Here is a 27,858-nt window from a genome sequence, read left to right as displayed (position 1 = left end):
GTCTTAAAAGAAAATGTGAGCTGTTAACTATTTTCCTTCTGAAGAGTCAGACATGTTTTAAGTAATGTTTTAAGTAATTCATTCAAATGGTTAATATCCTTCAAATATAAAACAAGTTGAATGAAAACATACCTGTTTTTAAAGTGCAAGTCCTGGGGCACCTGGGTGGCTCAGTGGGTTAAGCCTCTGCCTTCGGCTCAGGTCATGGTCTCAGGATCCTGGGATCGAGTTCCGCATCAGGCTCTCTGCTCAGCAGGGAGCCTGCTTCCCACCGCCCACCTCAACCTCTCTGCCTATTTGTGATCTCTCTGTCAAATAAATTAAATCTTTAAAATGCAAGTCCTATGTTACTACTCTGCTCAAAAAGTTATTTCCAGATTTCCTTTTTTTAATCTAAACTTACATATATATTTTTTTCATTTCACTCTAAATGATTTAATATTTGAATATTAAATTAGTTAAGCTGCACATCACTATTTGGAATCCAAATTCTGCCTGCTTGAGCCAAAATTATTTCCCCAGGTTCTCTCTGCATTGGCAATGACACTGTTAATTAATGAACAACAAAATCCATCATCCTAGAAGTGTTTGTAGGTTGGATAGCATGGAAAAGAAAGGTGTAGAATCTTGTTTTAGAGAATATTAAAACTGGGTATCCTTTCCAACTTTGAATTACCTTTCTTTTTTTTTTTAAGCATTTTGGGGTAAGAATAGTTTTCTAAACCATTAAAAAAGGGAATATTAGGGGTGCCTGGGTGGCTCAGTGGGTTAAAACCTCTGCCTTAGGCTCAGGTCATGATCTCAGGGTCCTGGGATCAAGCCCTGCGACAGGTTCTCTGCAGGGAGCCTGCTTCCCTTCCTTTCTCTGCCTACTTGTGATCTCTGTCTGTCAAATAAATAAATAAAATCTTTAAAAAAGGGGGGGGGAATATTGAGGAAACTGAAGATTAGCATGAGAAGAAATTCTAGAAGGAACAGAAGGAACAAGATAGTAGTCCCACATCTGAAGTGGAATCGTTTGTTTTTGTTTGTTTAAGCAAGCTCTACATCGAACGTGCGGCCTGAATTCAGGACCCTGAGATCAGGAGTCATATACTCTGTCAACTGAGCCAGCCAGGTGCTCCTGAAGTGGAATTTTTTGTAAAGCAGATTATCCTACATAAACACCAGAGTGCAAATTAAAAACCTTTACATGGACATTATGGCAAGGCAGATTTCAATTTACAAGAAAGTACTACTTCATGAGTTTTTTTAAAAAAAATCCAAAGATCAAATGGCCAGTCTTAGGAGTCAATGGATTTTTCATCACTGGAAATGTCCAAGCAAAGGCAAGAAAACTATTAGAAATATTATGGAACGTCCTGCATTAAGAGGAGGATAGGCTCTTCTACCCTAGAACTATTGTTTCAACATCCACTTGTTCCTATGTTTACTTCTACCTTGAATCTAGCTTGAATTTCTAACAAGCTTATCTGAAACCTAAATATTAAACTTAATCTTTCTCTTCCACATAAAACCATACTACTTACATTTGCTATGCATCTAAAAAAAGAGCTATTTTTCAACACAAGTGATTCAGTGTAAAATTAAACTGGAGGAACTGGTTAAATCACTAGATCCTCATCCTCTACCCACATCCGCCTTCATAGGTTTAACAGCAGGGATTTTGATCAAGCCTAACTCTACCTGAATTTTAGTATGCACATTTTAAATCCATTTGTATTACCTATACTTTTTTTTTCACTAACTACAGAAATTTCTTAGAGACGGTACAATATAGTGGAAAATGGCCCTTGAAATTTGGCACTGTCAACATGTATGTAACTCTCATCTCTTGTTCCCTCTTCATCTCATGAGATGATGAAATTAGGGCATTTGTTTATATTAGGTGCTCAATAGATGTAAGCCCATTTTTCTAAAGACACATACTCTCACCCACTGGGCTAGGAGGTACTCTCCATATTTTGGAATCCTTAAAAGATCTTTTGACTATGTACTAGTCGACAATAGTAGCTAAGTTTCTGAAGAACAGGGCAAGTACAAAGTCAACTTGGAATAAAAATCATAGAATCAAGAATCTTTTAGTCCAAGGGCGCGTGGGTGATGCAGTCAGTTAAGCGTCCAACTCTTGGTTTGGGCTCAAGTCATGATCTCAGGGTCATTAGATCAAGCCCTGCCTCAGGTCACCTCTCCTTTGCCCCTCCATGCTCTGGGCTCTCCAAAATAAATACATCTTAAAAAAAAATCTAGTCCAACTCTTTCATATGAGGAGGAGGAAACAATGTAAGAACACCAATTATTTATGTCAAATTATTTAGTATTAAATGTTGGGACTAAAACCTTTTAGCTTCTTGCTTTCTAATTCCAAAGCTGATTTCCCTTTTACTACATATGTGTATGTATTACCTCCCACAGAAGATCGCTTCCATTAACATGAGAGATAACAGGTGGTAAGAATTTAGGAACTCTAGCCATACTTCCACTACCATATTATGAATTACTAATAATGAATTGATAGTGCCTTGTGCTTCCCTTTCTCAACTGCAAACACAGGCTACATGCCAACAAATCTGAACTTGAAAAAATATTTTTAATAGTCATTCTTTACTATTTCAAACAAAGTGCAGTCTTTGAGAGCTTCCTTTCCTGCTTAATGTTAAATTAGGTGATACTTAAGAGCCCTTACTGTTTTAATATAATTATAGAAAGTAAAGTAGTGTTCTCAGTAATAATTATATGCTCACTATAATAGGTAAAGATTATGCAGGAAAAAAATAGAAAAATAGTGGCTACACAGAAAATTTCTTTTGAATTTGAAATTCTGAAACTATTATGTAACATTCACCATGAAGCATGGCAAGAAAGTTAGTTTTTTTATATCCTCAAGCTGGAAATGATTTAGTTCAATTGTAAACATTTTTAAGTCAAGACTAAAGTAGAAAGTTTTCTATGACAACAAAATTGTCAATTGCCTAAGCTGAATGAAAAGATAAAATTTTCTATGTAGTTTTCTTTGTTGGGTCACTCATGTTTTCATTCATGTTTATTTTTATCTAATTATTCTGGTTACAAATGTCTAAAACCTATCCAGAAGGTGAATTTTAATGAGAAAAGGTGATAAAAATATTAATTTTTCTCTCCTATGTATTTTATTTGAATGTATAGTGGTTGAGAAACTTCACAATGCACTAATTTTTAAAACAGTATATAAACATTTTCCCAACATACTCTAAATTCCTCTCTACTCCTAGGATACCAAAGCTCACCTTATGATAATTCTTTTTGGAATCTTTTAACAGAAGTATATATACATATGAAACTGTATATTGCAACTTTAGCATTAGTCACAAGGCTTCTTGAAGAATACTGATCATGAAAACAAATTATAAATAACAATGATTTTAATGTTCTTGCTTAGATGGGTTTTAGTCTTCTTTTAAAAAGAACATCAAGGCTTGGCTATGATTGTCCTGAAAACATTGCTGCAGATAATAATGTACACCAAATAAGTTGGTCTGGTTCTGTGTATCACATTTTTAATCTTAATTCTGATTGGTGGCAAACATGCAAAGAAGGAACTAGCTTTTATTTCTGTACTGCCTCTGCCCTCCACAGGAAACAAGACGCTAAGTGACTTCAGAGCCTAGCATCTCTGAGATTTCCAAGGGTTCCTATCACTATCCTAACTTAGAAAGTCCATGGTGACTGGTTTTCAGAAACCGAGGGGCTTATTAAATGTTAGAAATGGGATATGGCAGCTCCACCTCAAGTAAACGAAACTAATAACAAACACAGTGTTCCATTAAGGATAAAATAGAAATTTATTTAATGTGGTAAGTCTTTTGATAGGTTTGACTTTCAATAAAAAAGACATGAAGATAAAAGGTTCAGAAGAGTAGCAAAGCTAATTTAAAAATAGGAAGTAAGGGAGAAAAGTAAATATTTAAAGAACAGAAGGCTAGATGGCAACAGTTTCTTCAAATACTTTAATTATAAGGAGGGAGTGAGTAAATGCAGAACTACAGGGAAAATGTATTTAAAAGCCCTCAAGAATTTAGGTTAAATTAAAACAGAATTTTCTGGTACTTGAAGACCATCTTGCTTCAGTTTGGAGGCAGAGGGTTCATTCACAGAACTCCTGAAGCTCTGGAATCATTGAAAATTAATCATGCTTATTAAATTATCTTTAGGCACCTCATCCCTGTGTTTTTTGAGCACTAACAGGAGTTAGCTCTGCCTCAAGATTGTCACTCAGCACACCAAGGAGGAGTAATTGGATCTTGTTATCTGCTCACCACTGCCTCAGATCTTAGACTGGCTTGAGCCTTCGTGAAAAGGAAGATGATTATAACCTGCAGTAGGAAAAAGATTCAGGCTGAAGATCTGTGATCTCAGGTTAAGCTGTCTCAACTACTGAACTCATTTCCCTTTCACGTCATGTAATCACTAACAATTGTCTAAGTGTCTAACACTAACAACCACTAACAAATGCCAACAGAAAGGGGAAAAAATAATGTAACTCTTAAGAAAGAAGGAAATCTATTCTGTCAAAGCTTGAAAAGTACGTGAGTACAAAAGTCTCCTCCTGATGTGGAAGTTTTCCAAACCCCATATCTTAATTTTTTTCAGAAAAACACTTAGGGTCTTCCTATAATTAAACTTGCTTTGCCCCTTCCTTAGAAATACTGTTACCTTCCACATAAAGGAATGGAGTACTTCAAAGTAAAATATCAGAACTGCAGTTGAAAGATACTCAGTGCCAGTTAAGTAACATTTTGAAATCCAAGAAAGAAGTCAAGAATTCCATGACACGGTGTTTCCATATTCATAAATACTCTTAAATGAATATATCCATTTGGGGCTTGCAAGCCAAGAAAAAGATATGTTCACATATTTTGCAAAGAAGTGAATATTCTGATTCTTCAAAATGTAGGTCGAGATAGTTCTCAACTTTGATATTGTGATAGAAGGGTGGCTTCCGAAAAAGATAATCTTTTAAAAAATCATGAAAAGGACAGAGGCTGAAGGTATGCACAGAGGAGGTGGGGGTGGAAGGAGAAACTGGAAGAATTAAGAGAACAGGACGCAGCTCTAGAAACGATACCTGTCCCAAAGTGGGTCTGCACGCCGCTGTCGCCTTGCACAGCGCTCCTGGAAAGCTCATCTACAAATTCCGTGGTGGGCCAGGGGTGGCAGGGCTCCTAAGGAAGGAAAGAGAACAGAAATGATTCTGTTCTCGGGAGTCCAGGGAGCCAGGGGGGACCATCCTGATGGGGAAAGTGGTGTCTCTTTCCAGGGCTGCAAACCTCTCCGCCTGTTTCCTTCGGTCCCTATTCAGTCCGTCCCAGCCTTGGAGCAAATAGAGTTGCGGTCCACCCGGCTGCGGGAGACCTAAGTTTCCCATAGGTCCAGCGAGCACCCAGGCAGCGGGTTTCCTTGGTCTTGCCAGTCGCAGGCTCCTGCCCCACGCGCGATGTTCCCACAGCAAACTCCGCCTGAATCAGCCTGTTTCACTCCTATGCTGGCGCCCTCGGGGCGGGCTGGGGGTCGGGGAGCGCGGCCCTCGCCAAGGCGGTTGGGAGGGCTAGGACCCCGCCGCCAGACCGTTACTTCGCTCGCTGGGCGTGGAAGGGCGGCGCGCGGCGGGTCACGCCTCCCGCCCCGCGGCGTGCAGGTCCGCGCGCCCGCCCAGGCCCGAGAACGTGTGGCGGACTCTCCCCGCCGCTCGCCCGGAACTCCCTCACCACCTGCCCGGTCCGGCCCGGCAGCCCGTCTCCCCCGAGCGCCCGCTGCCTGGCGGCTGGCTCGCTCTCGCGGCTGGCTGACCAATCCCGGTTTAGAGTTCAAGATTCCCGCCGCTCCGCTGGCACTACGCCCTCTGCCTGTTTTCTGTTTTTGTTTTAACTTTCACTCGGGTTCGGCTCTACCCATCCTAAGCTTTCATCTCAGACGCTTCTCCAAGGGAGATTTAAGGAGGATCTCAAGCGCCAGCCGCCGCTCTCCCCGGTGCTCGCCCGCCCCTCGCCCACGGGAGACGTCCCTGGGGCGGGCGGGGCGGAAAGGCCCGGGTCGGCGGCGGGTGGGGCCGGGCGGAGCCGCCTCCCGCACGGGGGAGCCCCCGGGCTCGGCCCAGCTCAGCCGCGCCTGCCCTCGGGGCAGCTGCCCGAAGAGCCGGAGAAGCTGCCGGCGGGCGATGGAGACGGGGAGACACCGGGCGAGAGGAGGCGGGGTGAGGGAGGCGGGGAGAGCGCGGGGGCGGAGGCTGGCAGGGGGCGCTGGAGGCAGGAGCCGCCCGTGCGCTCCTCGCGCCCGAGGGTGCAGGAGGCTCTGAAGCAGCGGTCGCACCGCGAGCCTCCGGGGCCCGGCTGGCGGCGGGGCTGGGGGCGGCGGGGGGGGCGCTGCCGCCGCCGGGGGCGTCGCCGGCCTCGGCCCCTTTGTTCTCGCGCGCTCCCCCTCGCCGCCCACTCCCCTGCTGTCGCGCGGCGGCGGCGGCGGCTCCTCCCGCCCGAGGCAGTCGGGCTCGGCGCCGGGGGCGGGAGGGGGCGGGGGGAGCGCGCCAGCCGCCCGGAGTGGGGGGCGATGGCGAAGCTCCGGGTGGCTTACGAGTACACGGAAGCCGAGGACAAGAGCATCCGGCTCGGCTTGTTTCTCATCATCTCCGGCGTCGTGTCGCTCTTTATCTTCGGCTTCTGCTGGCTCAGTCCCGCGCTGCAGGATCTGCAAGCCACGGCGGCCAACTGCACGGTGCTGTCGGTGCAGCAGATCGGCGAGGTCTTCGAGTGCACCTTCACCTGTGGCGCCGACTGCAGGGGCACCTCGCAGTACCCCTGCGTCCAGGTCTACGTGAACAACTCGGAGTCCAACTCCAGAGCGCTGCTGCACAACGACGAGCACCAACTCCTGACCAACCCCAAGGTAAGGACGCCCCGCTAGGGACGCCGGGCTGCAGCCGAGGTTCTCGAGGTTTGGGGGAGCCTCGGCGTCGGACGCCGCGCGGGGCGGGCTCGCGGTAGGCTCTCGTTCCTCGGGGGAGACGGGGGCGTTGGAGGCTGAACTCAGACCCGCAGCGGGCGCGGCCCGCAATCCCCGGGCCCCGTCCTTCGGGTGGGTTTGCGTGCGGCGGCCGGTGGTGCCCTGAAGCTTTGTCCACACGTCTCTCTTGCCTGGTCTCACATTTCGAGACCTTGGCCCAGCTCCGTCCGGCGCGTGCAAGACGGACTTTGGAGACCTGCAAGGAGCCGAAAGTTAACTTTTCCTCAGGTTAAAGCCAGTGGGTAGCAGGGATCCACCTCCTCGGGCGCGCGGTCACGGTCTGAGCTCCCACTGGCCGCGTCAGGCACTCACTTTGGGTCGAGGGGGTCTTTTAGGCCCCTGGGAAGGCGTTAGAGGGTTCTTTGCCTTTTAACTCGAAACAGACATTTATAACTTGGGATGCAGAGATGAGGGTCGACAAACGACGTGGAAATCACATGCGAAATTCTGGGTAGGTCTGTTTTGGGGGGGTATAGAGAGCTCCTGGTTTTATGAAATAGATTCTCAAAAGGGTCGCGAGGAAGCCTAGTGAGTCTGTGTGTCTAGGGACTATCGGGAGCCATCTGGAGAACAGTAAAACTTACTGAAAATAGAAACCCCTTCGTGAGATGAACCGGATATTCCTTCCCTGTCAACTTTTTTTCGTTCTCTCAAGCAAAAAAGAAAAAACCTGGTTAGGACTCGGGGGATGGAGAGTCGAGAGAGGGAGACTCAGAAAACTGTTCCCAGTGCGGGGTGGGGGGAGGGACTTAGGAAAAGCAGTGTCCTCAGTCTGTGAACTAATTGAGCTTTGTAGTGCACCTGCTTCTGCAAGAAGGCCTTTTCTTTGTTTTTTTTTATCTTCTCTTGGTCTGTTTTTACTATTCTAGTTTAACTATTGAGTAAAGGTGTGTTTCTTCTTTAAAGTTACTGTCATTTTCCCTCTTTTTGAGGACTCTGCTCGGAGATCAAGCAGAAAAAAAAAAATCCAAAAGGGAATGAATCTTGAGTACACAGGAGAACTTTCTGTTAAATGTGACAAGATGTATTAATACAAAAGTAAACATTTCTATATTAGCATTTTAAGATAACTTAAACTTAATATTTCTCTGCAGTAGAACTCTAGGTCTTATTTCCTAAGCAAACAGTAAATTCTTGAATTTGGAAAATTTTTAAAAAAGAATTCCTTTTTAAAAATATGACTCCTCTTTAAAAAAAAAAAAAAAGATGTGTTCCTGCTGACAAATAATATTCCTTTACCTTAAAAATGATAATAACATATAAGAAGGAAATATAAAAATACGTATTTAGATATGGTATAAAGTTCAATGTCTTGAAGAAGCCATGTCTCAAAAACAAATATTGTAAATTAATCTGTTAAAACTCAGAAATTTTAGAAGAAACCTTAGGTTTTAGAAATATCACATTTTTTTCAGGATTAAGCCAGTAATATAAAAGAAGGTGCCAAGCAGTAGTAATGATTTAGAAATTATATGGTAGTTCATTATTTAAGAGGCATTGTTTTAATTGGTGAAACACTGCTAATTAGTTTAAGATAGTTCAGACACTAATAATATATTACATACACATATACCAGTAAATGGCTAATATCCAATTAAGATATTGAGGAGTCAGTATTTACTGCAAAAAGCCTGCTTTGTAATTTCCAGGCAATTTTGAAGGATCTGGCAGAAAAAGTAAATTGAGATCATTAGGACATAGATTTTTAAATCACCTGGAAGCAGTCATAATGCTTTATGTAATGCTACAATTTTATCTCTTTTTGTTACAAACAACCTGTTTTCTTCCAGTGCCAGTTCAGATCCTGGCAACAATTGTTTTGAAGAAGTATCTGAACAAAATGACATTTTACAAAGTAAAGTAGTCAAGAAATGACAGAGCTGGAGAAAGATACTTATGCTACCAAAAAGTGATGAACGATGTCCCAGTCAATTTAGTCAAGGTTTCCCGAGCCAAACCAGTCAGTAAAAATCTCTTTATCCAAATTATGATTACAGTATAGCATTTATAGAGCATAAGTCTGTTCTTTCACAGTCACCTTTCCACTTTGGACAATTAAATGCTCAATTTGGAAATTCTAAGCAATTAGTGATGGGAAAATTCAATATAACCAAAATATTGTGCCAGAGTTTGGTACAGAAGCAGAATGTGTCCACAGTGCTCTTGTAATTAGGCAATACCCATTACCCTCTTCTATTGCCTCTTGGGTGCCAGGATCTTTTCTTTGCCTTAATGTTGCCTATTTATTGAAGGCTCTTTATAGAATGTCTGGGTTCCCTTCAGTGCCACGGATCCTAATCACCTTCAGCCTTGTCTTTTTCTTGACCCACTACAGGAAAAACCATTTAGGAAATCACTTCTTAGGGAAAAAGAAAGAAAGAAAAGAAAGAGAACAAGGACTTTCCTCCACCCCTCCCTTGAGCTTGCTGCATTAATTATAGTAAAAGGCAGGGAAAGGGAAAGACTATTGCAAGTGTATAATTCTTTTTTTTTTTTTAGATTTTATTTATTTATTTGACAGACAGAGATCACAAGCAGGCAGAGAGGCAGGCAGAGAGAGAGGAAGGGAAGCAGGCTCCCTGCTGAGCAGAGATCCCGATGCGATGCGATGCGATGCGGGGCTCTGTCCCAGGACCCTGGGATCATGACCTGAGCCGGAAGCAGAGGTTAACCCACCGAGCCACCCAGGCACCCCGCAAATGTATAATTCTTAAGCCACAGACTACTAAGGAAGATAGTGTGAATTAATGTGACCTTTGACTATACTCTTTTTAAAATATCTTTAAGTACTATTCAGCTTATTTAGGTTTTGAATCATATCCATATTGTCAAGGGTAATCACTATATCCATCCAGTCATGTAATACAGTATACAAGTTAACTAGTTATACATGGGACAATGGCCTGCTCTGGGATTTAGCCATAGGGAAGTCTAAATGTGGGATCAGCTTCCTCTTGCTACTATTCTCATCACTGCATTATTTCTGAGTGGCTTACAGTTGTGTGGGCTAAGAGCTTTGGTTCTTAACCATGGCTGCATATTAGACTCACTGGGTATCTTTAAAAAGAGATTCTGATGCTTGGGTCCCCCACTTACGTCTTGGGAGAGTCCTGAGCCTTGGTGTTTTGTTTTTCCTTTTTTTTTTTTTAAGTTTTGCAGGTGATTCTAATCTGAACACAGAGTCAAAAACCATTGGCTTAGAAAACATACTCTTCAATTGTGCAAGAAAAGTAAAATAAGAACCAAAAGGATTCATTGTGATTAAAACTTGTGTTTTTAGGTTAAAAGACGTGACTGATGCTACTGAGTTTCGGGAGTTGGTATAAAAGGAAGGACTCAAGGAAATTCTGAAGGAAAGGAAGAGAAGCATTTAACAGTAGCGTAGAAATGATCATTTAAAATTGATTTAGTGTAGGGGTGCCTGGGTGGCTCAGTCAGTTAAGTGCCTTCCTTCAGTTCAGGTCATGATCTCAGGGTCCTAGGATCGAGCCCCATAGAGGGCTCTCTGCTCAGCGGGGAGCCTGTTTCTCCCTCTCCATCTGTGCTCTCCTGCCTTCTCTCTCTCAGATAAATAAATAACATCTTTAAAAATAAAGATAAAATAAAATGGGTGAAGTATAAATGGAATGAACTTACACAGTTCCAGACATTTGATTTTGCATCAATATAGACAATGGGTGACAAAGAAAAGATGAATTTTTAAAACTACCTCTTGTATGTGTAACAAGGGAGTGGGTGATTAGAAGCTATGTGTTTTATTTTTGCTCTGAGGTTTTTTTTTTTTTTTTTTTTAATTGCTTTCTCTGGTCTGAAAAACCCAGACACAAAGGGAAAAAAGTCTGTTTCTAAGAAACCCGTGTTGTGAAAGAGAAATTCACGGAAGAGAAGAAACACTTTAAGTTTTGAGTGTATCCCCCCAGACTGGATGTTCCTAACTGAGCCTTTGCAGCTTACAGTCATCTTCTTGGTGTCCTTCACATCCATACTAGCGTGTCCCAAAGCCCCATCCCCTGCCCCCAGCCACACATCCTGAGTAGGAAAGGTGGTCTGCTGGGATTAATTTCTGAACTCCATCCTTGAAATAAATATTCAGTGTGATACACTTTGTGACCAAGGGAGGTCCAGCATATGAAAATGAAATAATAAAAGACTAAGCTGAATGGTGACAATTTCTCTACTGTCTTTATTTCTCTATGATAAAAGTGGCTTGCTGTGGTTTTTCCTCTGGTGAGTCTATTAAATAACTTTTGGCAAATGGGTAAAATTCACTTCTGCAATACTTGCTTAGCATTTGTGATCAAAGAATGGAGCAGGAAATAGGAGGACATACAAAATTAAGTTTATTCATTTAACTTTGTTAAAGGCCTATTCTGTGCTATGCACGCTTGCAGGTTCTGAGCCTAGAAGAGAGATCAAGTTTATGCCATCATCAAGCTTATATTTTCGTGGACGGTGACAGACAAGAAGTAGATTTATAATGTGATGTCATGTAATGATAGGTGTAAGAAAATGCAAGCAGCATAAGGATACAGACAGTGGTGGAAGAGATGAAGGACTACATTTTGCATGAGATGGTCGATTAAGTGACGTTTGTACAGAGACCCAAAGAACATGAGGGCCTGAGGAGAGGCATAAAGGACATAAAAGAGTCAATCATGTGGCTACCTGGAAAAATAGGCTGGGGACACAGCAAGTGCACAGGCTTTGGGGCAAGTGGCTGCAAGGCTCCCTGAGGAACAGGGAGGATGACAGTGAGGCAGGACTCTAGGAAGCAAGATGGAAGACAGCGGGAGGTGAGGTTATGCCTTATAGATCATGATATGGACTTTGGATTCTATTTTACATGTGTTGGGAAGCTGTCTGACATTAAGCAGGACTAAGTTATAATCAGACTTGACTTCAACACAATGTAAATAATCCCTGTGGATGCTGAGTTGAGAATAGAATTTATGTGTATATGTGTGTGTGTGTGTGTGTGCACGTGCGTGCACGCACCCATGCATACGCACAGGCTCACATGTGCAAGGTGAGAGATACAGGGGCAAGATTGAAAACAAGGAGTCCAGTAGAGAAGGCAAGAGATGAAGGTAACTTCGATCAGGAGGGAGCACTGGTGAAGTTCACCGACGGCCTGGTCAGAGAAGACTCCCCAGTTTGTGAAGCACGACTGGGTGAAGGGGGGTGATTTTACTAGATGGTAATGTAGAGAAGAGACACAAAAGTGAGGATGAATCCATGCGATTCTGCCTTTAATGAGAGCATTCTCCAGCAAAGAACAGGAATAACTATCGAAGGAAATGCATTGTTAAGTTCTATAGGGAAGTACAAACACCATGATACGTCTACAGAGGAAAGATTAGGAGAAAAGCTTCATGGCAAATGAAACATTTGCTATGAAATTTTGAGAACGAAAGGGATTTTCATCTGGGGAGGAAACGTAGGGAGGAATGAAGAGAACATCAAGGAAGAGAAAATGCCAAGAGCAAAGCTGTAGAGCTGTGTGAGTACAGGCTGTTTGGGGGGGAACATCAGATAGACCATGTGGTTGGAACAGCGGGTTCAAAGAATGGAGTCTTATGGCCCAGGCAGGAGAGTAAATTGGGATCAATAATGTCAAAGTCTTTGACAGCCAGCATGGTTTTGGTGACATTGGGAAATCCTGATAGGAAGAATAATGCTCCTCCCTACCAAGATGTACACATCCTAATCCCCAGAACCTGTGAATATCTTACATTCCATGGCAATGGGGAATTAAAGTTACAGATGGAGTTAAGGTGGCTAATCAGTTGATGTTAAAATAGGGAGATTATCCCGGTAGTCACAAGGGTCCTTTAATGTGGAAGGAGGAGGTCAGAGTGATGTAATCGGAGAAAGACTCAACCAGCCACTGCTAGCTTTGAATACGGAAGGGGGCCAGGAGCCAAGGAATGTAGGCAGCCTCCCTTTCCAAGGAAGCAGGGAAAGGCAAGAAAATAGATTCTCCCTTAAAGAATCCAGGAAAGAATACAGCCCTGCTGGCGTCTTGATATTAATTCAGGGAAACCCATTTGAGAACTCTAACCACTACAATTTTAAGATAATAAATTTATTTGTGTTGTTTAAGCCACTAATTTTGTGTTATAGCAACAATAGGAGTCTTAATACAGAAGCCAAGGAAGGTTTTTAAGTAGATGAGTAATAATGACTTGATACTTAAAGCTATGGTCAGAACACTAAAAACCCACCTGTATTACAGCTCTTTAGAAACAATCTCATCTGCAGACTACTAGGATCTTCCTGTCTTGAGATTACTTATCATGATCCATCTCTGAAATCCATTTGCTGTTTATGAAGATTTCAATTATTTCTAGGATCCCCTAAAATTATGTATCTAAAACACTAATCAGAAACTTTTTTACTTTTACAAAAGATATTTGTTATGTTACAATACATTTTGGTTACATTTTGGGAAACATGCCTTTATTTTATCACAAGCTTACCTCAGTTATAAAGCTTTCTACAGGTTGTTGACACATTTTGTTTATGTAAATCATTTTTGGGCACTCATCTATGAATGAAGATGTCATGTTTTATTTACTGTGGGTTCAATTTTTTTTTCAGTCTCTAGCAGAGTTTCATATTCAGTTGGGTTCCTAGATAAATAGTATATACATTTATATTAAAATTACAATAATTACTGGGGCATCTGGGTGGCTCAGTGTCTACCTTCAGCTCAGGTTGTGATCCCAGGGTCCTGGGATCGAGCCCCACTTCGGGCTTCCTGCTCAGTGGAGAGCCTGCTTCTCCCTCTGCCTGCTGCTCTGCCTACTTGTACTTCTCTCTACCTCTCTGTCAAATAAATAAATAAAATCTAAGTAAATAAATAAACCATAATTACACAAGCAAAATACTGAATAGAATGGTTTTTAATATTACATATGTTTCTCAGTGTCCCTCATGCTGTGACTTAGATACTCTCTAGGATGTATACATGTAAAAATAAAGGGAAAATGTATGCTTTTGAGTTGTAGTCATATCCTCTCCTTTTATTTAAGAATAATTAGTGTTATAAATTGAAATTCATGTGTCAGATATATTATTTAATTGGTGACTATTTTTTGTAAATGAACTCATTTAATTAATTTACTTCATGCATTTGCTTTGTTTTGTAGCAGAATCCAGCTGATTGGGTCACTGGAAGGTCTGTCTGTATACTGAAGCACGTGTGAAGGAATATCCGTTGATCTAATTCTTCTGTGTCCCTCATCTGGTTGATACAGCAGACTAAATGCACTTTCAAACCTTACCCAGTGTCCAGTCCGCTAGTTGTAATCTAACTAGATCACAGCAAAACGCATTGATGATGCATCTCATTAGAGAAAATTAAATCCTAGAAACTTAAAAATCTTAAATGTTATAAGCTTAACCCAGTTTTTCCTTCATGATAAATATATTTACATAATTATTTTTATTAGGAGAACTTTATTTTAAAATAGTTCTAAAGAACAGAAAACCAGAAAATGATATTAACTTGTGAAAACGAAATCCTCAATTCTGATGATTATAATTGCTTTCTGTTTTCTCTACTTCAAAGGTAAAAATGTCAGCAAAATTCATCTTTATCACTCTAAAACCTGGTTCTATTCTGGAACCCTTTATTTCTTTCAGTGGTACCATTATTCTCTGTTATTAATACTCGTAAAAATTTTCACTGCCAGTGTCCTAGTCAAGACCATGATCATTTGCTTTGATTATTTCAGTATCTCTTTGCTGATCTCTGTATAGCTGGTCCATTTTATCCTGCAAACCAAAGGTTCTCAAAGTGCGGTCAGTAGACCAGTAGCATCAGTATCATCTGTGAATTTGCTAGAAACTCACATTCTCAAGTCTCATTATAGGTCCACTGAATGATGAACGCTACACCAGTTTCTGACTTAGTAGTTCTGGGTTGAAATTCAAGAATTTGTGCAGTGAAAAAGTATATAGTTGGGGGAAATGCTATAAAGCCAACAGTCCAAAAGAAGGCAAGGAAAAAGAGAGAAAGGAATGTGGACAAAAGATAAGATAGTACCTTTAAACCCCAATTTATAAGTAATTATATTAAATATAAGTGACTGACTTCCATTTAAAAGAGGCTGTAGACTGGAAAAAAGAAAAGCAAACAAACGCAAATATATGCTGTTTTATTTATTTATTTTAAAGATTTTATTGTCCCTTTGAGAGAGAGAGAGAGAGAGAGCATGAGAAGGGAAAGGTCAGAGGTAGAAGCAGACTCCCCAGGGAGGTGGGAGCCCCATGCCAGGCTTGATCCCGGGACTCCAGGATCATGACCTGAGCCAAAGGCAGTCGCTTAACCAACTGAGCCACCCAGGTGCCCAATGTGCTGTTTTTAAGAATCACACATAAAGTATAAGGACACAGAACAGTTGAAAATTAAAAGATGGGGAAATATGCATATAAACATCAATCAGAAAGAAATAAGGAAGGAAGGAAATAAGGAAGGAAGGAAAGAAAGAAAAGCTGGAGTATCTGCATTATATACAGTTGACTTTGAGGCAAAAATTTGTTGCTAGGTAAAAAGGGACTTTTGTAATTATAAAAAATTTTAATTCAACATAATTGAACAATTAAATACTGGGATATACCTAAAAATATAGCCTCAAAATACTTTAAAAAAATAAAATAACTCAAAGGAGAAATACATGAATCTATCATGATAGAGATTATAACACATCTCTGTTTGTGACTAATAAACAGTCAGGCAAAAGTAATATCAATACATATATAATAGATTTAAATAATGTTTAACAACAGACTTGGCTAACATATAGAGTAGTGTATCCAGTTGTAGCAAGGTGCACATTATTTTTTTTAAGATTTTATTTATTTATTTGACAGATAGAGATCACAAGTAGTCAGAGAGACAGGCAGAGAGGAGGAAGCAGGTTCCCCTCCGAGCAAAGAGCCTGACATGGGGCTTGATCCCAGGACCCCGGGATCATGACCCCAGCCGAAGGCAGGCTTTAACCCACTGAGCCACCCATGTGCCCCAAGGTGCACATTATTTTAAGGGCTCCTGTAATATTTATCAAAACTGATCATACCCTGGGTCATAAAGTAAGCCTCAACAAGAGTGAGATAATAAAGATTATATCCTCAGTGAAATTAAACTAGCAATTGTTAAGTTTTACTGAAAGACATAGAAAATGTAGCAAGTTCACCAGGGAAAGAATGAAATTATGAATAAATGATGCTTGAACAATTAGCTCTACATAAAAAGGAAAATGTGACACATACTTCACACTCATAAAAACCAGTTTCAAGTGGAAGAAAAACTAAATATGAAGAAGAAAACTAAAATTGTCAGGAGGTGCATGGGAAAATATCTTTGATGTACATTTGAGAAATATTTTCTGAAATGAGACTAAAACAAATTATAAGAGGAAAAGATTGATACATTTGAACACATTAAAGTAACAATTTCTATATGACTAAAATTATTATAAACGAAGTGTAAATAAAAGCCAAACTCTAGTAGAAAATAATGGCAAAACAAATAATAAACAATAAACAAAAATGAAAATGTCTACAAATCATTAAGACAACACATATTATATATATATATATATGTATATATATATTTATATATGGACATGTGTTATCTTAATGATAAATATATGTATATATATATTTATATATACATGAGGAACTTCATTGCAAAATTGTGTGTAGTAGTGAAAAGTAGAAACAACCTAATTGAATTAATTAAGATATTGGTTGGAATGCTTTAACAGGAACCTAATCGCAATGATCTAAACAAAGCAGGGACTAGTTTTTTGGTTTTTGTTTTTTGTTTTTTTGCTTTTGTGAATATCTGAGCTTGTAGGCAATTCATGGGGCTGTGCCAGTTTAATGTGGAAGGTTTTCCAAAGACCCAGGTTCCTACCATCTTGTTGCTCTACCATTGCTTAACATGTTTTTTACTAATATGATCATATCTGCCTTTCAGGCAGTAGGACAGGGGAAAAGAGAAAATAGAGGACAGGCAGCTTTTTTTTTTTTTTTAAGAATAACATGTAATTCACATAAAATTATATTTGCCCTTTTACTAGGTACAATTTTTAGTATAGTCCCAAAATCATGCAATCATTGTCACTGTCTAATTTCAAAATATTGTCATCGCTCCCCAAAGGAATCCCATACACATTAGTAACTCATTCCCCATTCTCCTAACTTGGTCATGATATATAAACCTTTTTCTATGTTCCTAGATTTGGTTTGCTAGCATTTTTTTAAGGATTTTTGCTTCTGTAGTTATCAGGTATATTGGTCTGTAGTTTTTTTGTGATGTCTTTGTCTGATTTTGGTGTGGTAATAGAATTAGTTGGGAAGTGTTCCTTTTTCTATTGTTTGGAAGAGTTTGTGATTATATGACATGATCAAGCAGGATTTATTCCAAGAATGCAATGTTTGTTCAATGTACTAAAATCAATCAATGTAATACACCATATTAATAAAACAAAGGACAAAAATCTGATTATATAAGTATATGCAGAAAAAACATTTCACAAAATCCTCTTATGATTAAAAAAAATCAATAAAACTAGGAATAACAGAGAACTTCCTCAGCCTGATAAAGAGCAACTACAAATAGCTAATATACTTAATGGTGAAAGACTGAAATCTTTCCCCCTAAGATCAGAAATAAGACAAGGATGTTTACTCTTGCCACTCCTGTTTGATGTTGGAGCTTCTACCCAGGACAGTTAAGCAAGAAATGAAAAGATAGCCAGATTGGAAAGGAAGAAATAAACTACCTCTATTTACAAATCACTTGATCTTGCATAAAGTAACTCCTAAAGAATCTACCAAAAACAAAAACCTATCTATTAAATATAATAAATTCAGCAAGACTACAGAACACAAGGTCAAGGTACAAAAATCAATTGTATTTTTATATACTAACAATGAACAATCAAAAAATGAAATAAACATTCTATACTATTATCAAAATAGTAAAATACTTAGGAATGTACTTCACAAAAGAGTATTTTTAACAAAAGAGTAAAAGATTTGTGCCCTGAAAGCTACAAAACACTATCAAGAGAAATTAAAGAAGACCTAAATAAATGAAAATGTATCCTTTGTGTGTTGGAAAACTTAATATTGTAAAGATGGCACACTTCCCAAATTGGTCTGCAGATCCATTAATATCCCTATTAGTTGGGTTTTTGTTTGCGGAAATTGACAAACCGATCTTAAAATTCATATGGAGATTTAAGGGACTCAGGATAGCCAAAATTATCTTGAAAAAAGAGAACAATGGTGGAAGTGTCACACTTTATAATTTTAAAACTTACTGGAAAACTACAGTAATCAAGACTGTGCGGTACAAGGCATACCAATCTATGAAACAGAATTGAGAGTCCAGAGTAAATGAGCACATTTGTGGGTAATTGATTTTTGGCAGTTCTGTCAAAAGCATTCAAAAGAGAAAGAACTGTCTTTCAACCAATAGTGCTGGAACAACTGTATGCATGCAGAAGAATGACATTGGACTCCTACCTCACACCATATACAAAAATTAAGTTAAAATGGATCATAAACCCAAATGTAACAGCTTAAACTATAAAGCTCTTAGAGGAAAACAGAAGTATAAATCTTTATGACTTTGAATTAGGCAGTTTCTTAACTATGGCATGAAAAGCACAAGCAACCAAAGGAAAAATTGATGACTGGACTTAAATACAATTAAAAACTTGTGTTTCAGAAGATAGCATCAAAAAAGTGAAAAGACAGCCACAGAATGAGGAAAAACATTTGCAAATCATTTATCTGATAAAGATTAAATATCCAGAATAAAGAACTTTTACAACTCAGCAATTAAAAAGGTGGATAAACCAACTGAAAGATAGGCAAAAGATATGAATAGATATTTTTCCAAAGAAGGTATACAAGTAGCCAATCAGCACATAAAAATGTGTTCAGATGTGTACAGGGTGTCTTCTTGGGGTGATGAAAAACTTCTAAAACTTGTGGCGGTGATTGCACACTTCTGTGAATCTACTAAAAACCATTAAATTGTACATTCTATTTTTTTACATTTTTTAATTGTAAAATTCAAATTTTTGAAGGTTTTATTTACTTGAGAGAGAGAAAGTGAGCAAGAGAGAGAGAAAGAGAGCATGAGTTGGTGGGGAGGGGCAGAAGGAGAGGAAGAAGCTGACTCCCTGCTGAGTGGAAAGCCCAGAACGGGGCTCAATCCCAGGACACTGTGACTATGACTTCAGCCAAAGGCAGATGCTTAACCTACTGAGCCACCCAGGTGCCCCTGAATTGTACTTTTTTTTTTTTTTTTTTATTGAGAGAGAGAGAGATCACAAGTAGGCAGAGAGGCAGGCAGAGAGAGGGGGAAGCAGGCTCACTGCTGAGCAGAGAGCCCGATGCGGGGCTCGATCCCAGGATCCCGAGATCATGACCCGAGCCGAAAGCAGAGGCTTAACCCACTGAGCCACCCAGGCGCCCCTGAATTGTACATTTTAAATGGATGAATGAAATGGTGTGTGAATTATATTACAGTAAAGCTGTTATCAGAAAAAAACGCTGAAAGGAGATTTGCTTTGCAAATTTTGACATTTCAAGTCATTCATAAAGACGGGTCTTACTCAGTAAATGATGTTAAAACTTCCCTATTATTTGGAAATATATATATTTTAAAATATTAATTTTCCAAATGGAAAATACTCAGAAATTATTTAAAAAAAGGTGTGATAAAAATAAGATACAAATTTAATTAAAATAAAACTACAATTTTGATGGAATAAAAATTTTGATGTATAAAAATAAACTGGGGAAGTAATAGATAAAATATAGGTAAATATTTACATAATTTTTAGGGGTATGCAAGCCTTTCTAAACATGACACCAAAGGCACAAATCATAAAGGAATGCACTGATTTGTTTAATGACAATGAGAAAGGCTTATATATGTTTAAAAAATTAAAATCTAAAGAAAGATGACAAACTTGAGAGAATACTTGCGCTGTGGTAGAGAAATGATTCAAAACCCAACATATGAAGAGCTCTTAGCCATAAATGGCCATCTCTTCAGTAGCACACTAGGCTTGATGATTAATTCTGTGTGCCAACTTGACTGGGTTAACAAATGCCCAGAGAACTAGTAAAATATGATTTCTAGGTGCATCTGTGAGGTGTTTCTGGAAGAGGTTAGGATTTGAATCAGTAATCTCAGTAAGGAAGAACCATCCTCACCAATGCTAGTGGACATGATCCAAATTGTTGAGGGATTAAATAGAACAAAAAGGCAGAGAAAGGGCAAACTTGCCCTCTGCTGAGCTGGAACACAATATTGGTGTCCCTCTGACTGGGGGCCTTTACAATTGAACTGAATTATACCACCCGCTTTTCTGGGTCTCCATCCTGTGAGCAGCAAATTGTAGGATTTCCCTTATTGTGTGAGCCAATTCCTCATAATCAATCTCTTATATGTATACATGTATACCGTTGGTTCTATTTTTCTGGGGAACCCCGACTGATACACAGGGTCAGAGCGTGAACAGGCAGTTTGGTGAAGAATTACAACTAAGCAGACACATGGAAAATGTGTATAATCTCACTAATATGCAAAGAAACTCCAATTGTAAATGTTTCCAGGTCAATTCTATGAAAATAGATAACTTTAATCCTATTTTATTTTATTTTTAAAAATTTTTAATTTAAATTCAATTAATTAACATATAGTGGATTAGTTTTAGAGGTAGAGTTCAGTGATTTCATCAGTTGTATAGAATGCCCAGTGCTCATTACATCACATGACCTGCTTAATGCCCATCACCCAGTAACCCCATCCCCTACCTCCTCCCCTTTAATTCTATTTTAAAGTGTGCCAGAGCATGAGAAACAAGGAAAACTTCTGAATTTTTTTTTATAAATTCAGGAATGCGTTGAAACAAACACCTGTGATAGAACACATGTTCAGATGAAAATTATGGGACTTTACTTAATATTTACACAAAATCCTAAGTGAGATAACAATGGTAATCATAATGATGGAAGCACCAGAGGCTTAAATTTTTATTTTTGCTTATTTATATTTTCTAAAATATTTTTTTGAACAGTGTCACATACCTTATTTTGTAAGTCTAAGACAGCACAAAAGTGATGAGGTCTTGTTTCTGCGGTTATAGATAATGGTTCTGTCATTGATGTGGGTCTAATTGCACAGATTTTCACAGATTGAGTTGATACAAATTACATATGTCTATATCCCAAACATACCACAAATTAAGTCAAAAGAGACAAAATGAGAAGGAAAATTGGTGATATGTGATAAAGATTAGCTTTTTTGCTATGTAAAGACTCTTAAACGTTAGCAAGAAAATGACCATAACAGGAAGAGTTTGTGGATAGTCAGTTTGCAGGAAAGAAATACAAATAGTTTTTCAAATATAAAAAAAAAAATTACCTCTATTTTACAATGCAAATTAGGGGCACCTGGGTGGTTAAGCATCTACCTTTGGCTCAGGTCATGATCCCAGGGTCCTTGGTTGGAGCCTGGAGTTGGGCTTCCTGCTAGTGGGGAGTCTGCTTCTCCCCCTCCCTCAGCCCCTCTGACTCCCTAATTCTCTCTCTCCCGCACCCACTCTCTCTCTCAAATAAATAAAAATCTTAAAAAAAAATGCAAATTAAAACAAGAAGTCCCATATTTCAAATATCAGAAAGTTTAATTATCAGATTACTTTTTATTTTTTTAAGGATATGAGGATAGGCACTCTTGTAAACTTCTAGCAGAAGTGCAGTTGATACAGTCTCTTTGGGACACAATAGTCATAAATTTTGAATGTATACATATTTTTATTTTTCCTGTTCTCACATATGTACATACAGTTGCTTGTAAAAGGAATTTTGTTGCTCCTTTGGAACTTCAAAAGACTGAAAACACCTTTAATGTTTTTTAGTAGAGGACAAATTAATAATTCTTGCATATCCATATAGTAGCATTGAAAAAAGGATGAGCTAGATCTTTCTATGCAGTTATAAGAGTACCAAGGTATATTGTTAAATGAAAGAGAAAGAGAAGAGTGTACTCACATTCATGTTAAAATCAAATGTAGAAAACACCTGGAAGAATGTATAACTGTTAAGCATGTTTGCCTGGGGGTTTTACCTTGTGTATCTATTATGCTTTATTTTAGCAATTTGTTTAAAAGATTTTATTTATTAGAGAGTGACAGAGAGAGCATGCACAAACAGAGGGGAAAGACCATGCGGAGGAAGAAGCAGATTCTCTGCTGAGCAGGGAAGGAGGATGGGGGTTGATGCAGCTCAAAACCAGGACCCTGAGATCATGACCTGAGCTGAAGGCAGACGCTTAACTGACTGAGCCACCCAGGTGCTCCTACTTTATTTTTTAATCAAAGTAGTAGTATGACCTTGGAAGTTACTTAACCTCTCTGCCTCAGTTTTTTTATCTGTAAAATGAATTGTAATAGTATCTATCTCATTGGGTTATCAGGATTAAAAGAGTAATATGTGTGAAACACCTTGAATAACGGTCTCACATGTAGTAAACCTTTGATGAATATTCATTATTGTTATTATGAATGTAGTTTAACAAATCATATAATGCAATAATTTTATTGGGAAGAGGTACTTCTTTATTGAGATTCCTCTGTCTCAATCCGTTTTGCAATGCAGAGACAATATTTTATTGTCAGTGTAAATGTTTTTAGTTTATTTTTCTCTAATATTTATCTCTGTATTTCCAACTAGTAGGCTCTCTGATGTGTTTATTCAAGATATCATTGACCACACATAAGGGAATATGAGGATTTAGCTTTCTTACACCATCCCATTCCACCTCATTTTTCTGTCCTTCATCCTTCAAATATGGTTCTATCATAATTTTTGGCTAAACTAGTATTGAGCATTAACTTATTTTAACTATGTAATTTATTGTTCATTTCTATAAATGTTTATTTTCCTTGAGCTGATAAGTCATCCCCTTTTCATATATTCTTACTTTCCTATGCACCTTCCTCTTCCTTTTCCAAAATTTTCCCACAGAGTCATAAAACTACTTTGTACACTATTTTTCATATGACTATTCGTAACAGGTAGCCATTTAGCTCCACTTTTTTCTCTTTAAAGAAATCTCCTGGAATGCCCTTTCTAGACTCCTTCAGCCCACTACTGCCCTGAATTGAACTGGTTACAACTTAGGCCTGCTGTGTCTTCCCCATGTTGAGTGCTGTGTTCCCTTGACCCAGTGCCTTCCTATTTCTTGGTTTATACCTTTGTTTTGGTGGAGTACATCCTCAAGTAGCTTCCTGAGAAAGGATGCATGGGAAATACAGCTTTTAGGTTTTACGTTTTGATCAGAGTTCTGTTTCTGAGAATTTAACCCTGTCTCATCCCTTTAATCAAAACTCAATTTTATTAGGCAGCATCCATAACTTAGTGTACCTCTGTACCTTCAACATCTTTCCTTAAGAGAGAAACAAACAACCGGAAGTTCTGCTCAAAGTGAGGCTCACTGAGCTCAGATTTTTTCCATCCATCCAAACTGGTCAGGAACCCACTAGTACACCTCAGGGTACTCCTGGGGGCATGTATATCCCAGTATTAGAAAAACCGACCTAGATTAACAACCGTTTATGCGGACAGGTTGGGAAAGGTGGTAGTATAAAAAGAGAAGGTGAACTGGGAGTGTGAACCATTTGCTTGTGACACTTACTTCCCAGGATGACTTGCTTCAGTCCTGTAAATGGCACCCTTCTGTTTTAGTGGGTCAAAAAGCCCGGAGTACAATAGTGGCATGGTAAATTGATGTTCCATGCTTATACAACCTGACCCTCCTGGCACTCAGGACCAAATCCATGGTTTCTTAGAAAGAGAATATTTGCCAAAGAAAGCATGGGTTTGCTGTATGTTACTAGGGCTCTCGGTGGGCTCCATGTACCCCCCCAGTCTGGCACAGACCTCATATAACGGTTGGAGGCACTGGGCCAAAGAGGTGAATTGAGAGGGCTGGAGCCTGGAGCAGCTGGAGCAGGTTTTCCTGCTCTGGCTGCCATGGAAAGCAGTGGCGTTATGGTTCACTCAATAAAGGCTCAGAGTAGCAATCTCAAAAGTGGGTCTATAATTCTGCTAAAATATAAGGAAGTTCAAGCATTGTGACTCTTTCTAATTATTAAGGAGTGAAAGATGCAGAAACTCGTCTTTCACTTTGGAAGAGATATTTAGAAATTCCCTAGACCACTAGACTCCCAGAAGCATCACTGAGGTGGTAACCCCCATTCCCCCAAATTTCCCACTCACTGGCATACCTGTGTTTACCAAAGAATCTAGGGCACTTTGTACTCCCTGCTTCCAGGTGCAGTAATCAGCATGATATCATCAATGTACACTGTAATGTTCTGTGGGATAGAGGGAGTCTAGGTCCCTGTGGAGTAGAGCGTAACAGCCAGAGAGAGTTGAGGTAGTGCTGAGTGAGACAGTCCTGAATAAGACTGGAGAGTTTGCACCCTCTCAGCCAGGTAAAAACAGCCTCTGATTCACTTTTTCCACAAAGATGGAGAGAAAAAAATTTGCCATAGAATAGTTTCCAGAGGTAAGTGTCTTTGCTCCAATAAACAGACGATCTGAAATGGCCACCATGGTTTTATCTAACCATACAGCCATTCTCCAAGACTTGTCAACCCTCTTCAGGAGCCGAATAGGCAAGTTAACTAGGGACATGCTAGGAATCCCACTCCTGTAATCTCTGTGTCTTCCTAGGGTGGCATACTGGTCTGTTGGTTTACTGTTTGGGAACGAGCAGGTAGTGTCAGACTCATCCATCGAAAAAGCTTCTGTCTGTGAGTAAGGGGGTCAAGGGAGGTACTGAGGACTGATGTTAAGTACCATGTGTTGCATCTATACCTTCGGGATCTATAGGAACAACCACATGGAATCTCTGGGCCCATCATAATGCCAGCTTGGGCCAAAGCTCCATTTTTCTCCTGATGCTATGAGCCCCCTTTGTGAGCACAGTCATACCTCGGGCCCTCAGGGTTAAAGGTTAGCACAGAGCCAGCGTCCAGTAATACTCTAAATGTCTGCCCTTTCTAGACAAGCCAAAAACAGACTGTTAACTATAGAGGACAAACGATGGTTGCCAGAGGAGAGGTGAGTGTGGGGTGGATGAAATAGGTGAAGAAAAGTAAGAGAACGAGTAACGTATAGAATTGTTGCATCACTGTATTGTACACCTGAAACTCCTCTAACACTGTATGTTAACTATATGGAGTTAAAATTTAAAAAGGTGAAATAAATGTCTGCCCTTTTGCCCCTACCCAGCTGCTCTGGTAAATGTCTGCATGTTCTCTGGGGAAAGGTTAGAAGATTTTGAGTAGGTGCTACTTCAGGCACTACTAAGGGGTCTGTCCCCAAGGATGACCAGCCTCCTCTTTGTTCAAGGAGCTTTTGGCCTGGGGACTGGATGAGGAGCCCTCTCTTATGTCACAGTGTCTCATTGGACTACATTTCATCAGACCTCAGGTTTTTTCAGGTATGTAGTTCAAGGAGAACCTTAAAAGGTGTTCATCTTTTTAGTCCCAGGTGCCCTATGATCTGTTAGCCACTGCCAAGTACGCCTGTGGATTAAATATTTTTATTATGCTCACAAATTCTGTGGGCCAGAAATTCAGACAGGGCACAAAGGGGACAGCTTATCTCTGCTCCATGGTGTCTGGTCCCCGGCCTGAGGCTGGAATCATTTGAAGGCTCACTTACTTACCTGTTGATGCTGTCTTTTGGCTGGGGGTCTGGGATCCTCTCCACATGGGCCTTTCTGTGTGATTGCTTTGCATGGGGCAGTTTTGGCTTCCTCGTGGAATAGTGTCCAGATTCCAGGGGTGAGCACTCCCAAGAGACAGTTGCAGGCAGAAGCTATGCCACCTTTTCTGATTTAGCCGTGGCTGTCACACAGGATCACAGGCTCATCCATGTTCTAGGGAAGGAAAGATAAAGCTGCACCCCGAATAGAACGGTGTCAATGTCACATCGTAAGAGCCTGTGAAATGGGATAAATATTTGTGCAGCCATCTTTGGAAAACACATCCTGCCACAAGTAGGAAACATCACGTTTTTATCACCATCATCTCTCAGTCCTGGTCCTCAGGGACTTAGCATGGATAGGGCTTGTTGGTCTCCATGCAGAAGTGATGGCTGTAATATTTCATTAAATATACATACACACATTGAAATTTGTGTGCAGTATACAATACAGTATGCAAATAATGCCATCAATGAGGCATTATCTGAATGCGTGCATGAACACTTAAGAAACTTTTATTTCAGTGTTCTATATGGTTGTGAGGATTGGTCCTCCCCTCAAAGATTTTGAATTAGGATCACACACCATGGAACCAATTTTTACATGTACTTTCATTCTTGTTATAAATAAAGCTATTGAGCTTTTTCCAGGTTAAACTTCTTGTTTTGGTTTAACTTTTTCTATTTAGATTCGCTCTCTGTTTTTTAGTAAAGACACTGTATTTTTATTTTCTAATGCTAATGCTGAATGAACTATTTTCTCTTGAAATTAGAATGTCTTTTGAAACTTTTCTCAGTTTTAATAGAATCACCAACCTGAACAGTCTGCTCGAATCCAGAAGTTAAACGAATATTACTAAATTACAGAATGCAGATAGTATCAACGCATGACAATAAATTCTAACTAAAAGAGCATTGGTGGGTGGGTGGAAATACTATGCAGAAGGTAGTGAGCAGTTTTTCATTGAAGCATTTAAGGAGAGAGGAACAATTCTTCAGTGAGTAGTAGTTCAGATAATTGGGCATTTTTCAACACCATCCCCCATGCCCCTTATCCTCCAAGCACATTAGATGACTCAGTCTTTCTGGAACATTTATACAGACAAAGTCATTGCACATTCCATTTCTTCTTTTTGGAATGTCACCTTCCCAAGACATTCTCTGAGAAGCAAACTCCTGGTCAAACTTAAAGACACAAATCAAAAATCATCTCTTCTGGGAAGCTTCTCTCATACCCCCAAAGCCCCAAATCTTCACTTCCTCTTCTGTAATCACAAAGCAATTTGTGAATAAGCTACTACTATACATTACATGCTCCTGGGAAGGGAGGGGAGAGACAAGAAAAGGGTGAGTAATATCTAATCTTTGTACTCTGTCCAGTACTCAGCAATCAAGAATGGCTCGTTGCATAAATTATCAGTTCTAAAAAGTTGTTATTCCAAGGGAAAGGAAAGCTGTTAAAAATACAGATTCCTGGTCTTACTGAATCAGACCCTCAGGAGGGTAGATCTTTTTGATGAACGACCCAAGTGGTCAGTGGGACAGACTTTGACGAACACTGTTCTAAGGTGGGCACCACACTGGACATGCCCAGCCGATTCTGTCCAAAGAGCTTATTTTAGCTTCTCCTGTTCTTAGCTAGCCTTGCTTTTGATATTTTCTAAGCCATTTGTTTGATCTTCAAGTTCTTTCACAAGATTATTTTAATTTAGTTTTCAGATATAGATACACATTCTGGAGCTCCGCCCTAGAATTAAATTTTTTTTAGATGACATATAATTTCATATGTGTTTGTTAAATTAACTTACATTCATAAGGTGCGTGTGTATTCACAAGTAATGAAGTTGAGGCCTATGAAACAATATGGAGTTTATTAATGGCTCAGTTACAGTTTTTATTCTGTAGTGTTTTCCTAATTATATGTTTATATTGTCAAAAATGTCATTAAAGTTACAAATCATAGCTGACATATCTTACAGATATTACAGAAAATGGGGATTATAGTATAAA

General features: G+C 39.6%; 1 protein-coding gene across 1 annotated transcript in view; it reads left to right on the top strand.

The window, feature by feature from the left end:
• The first annotated feature begins 6,540 nt into the window (after window positions 1-6,540).
• Window positions 6,541-27,858, top strand: part of LOC111142114 (potassium calcium-activated channel subfamily M regulatory beta subunit 4) — a 59,788-nt gene continuing 38,470 nt past the window's right edge. The window contains exon 1 of the mRNA XM_022495083.1: window positions 6,541-6,915. Coding sequence (XP_022350791.1) covers window positions 6,580-6,915 — 336 coding nt within the window. The 5' untranslated portion in view covers window positions 6,541-6,579. The remainder of the gene's footprint in view (window positions 6,916-27,858) is intronic.

This window comes from Enhydra lutris, unplaced genomic scaffold (genome assembly GCF_002288905.1).
Source record: "Enhydra lutris kenyoni isolate GAN:26980312 unplaced genomic scaffold, ASM228890v2 scaffoldscaffold7, whole genome shotgun sequence".
Lineage (NCBI taxonomy): Eukaryota > Metazoa > Chordata > Mammalia > Carnivora > Mustelidae > Enhydra > Enhydra lutris.
This window is presented reverse-complemented; position numbering and strand designations above follow the sequence as displayed.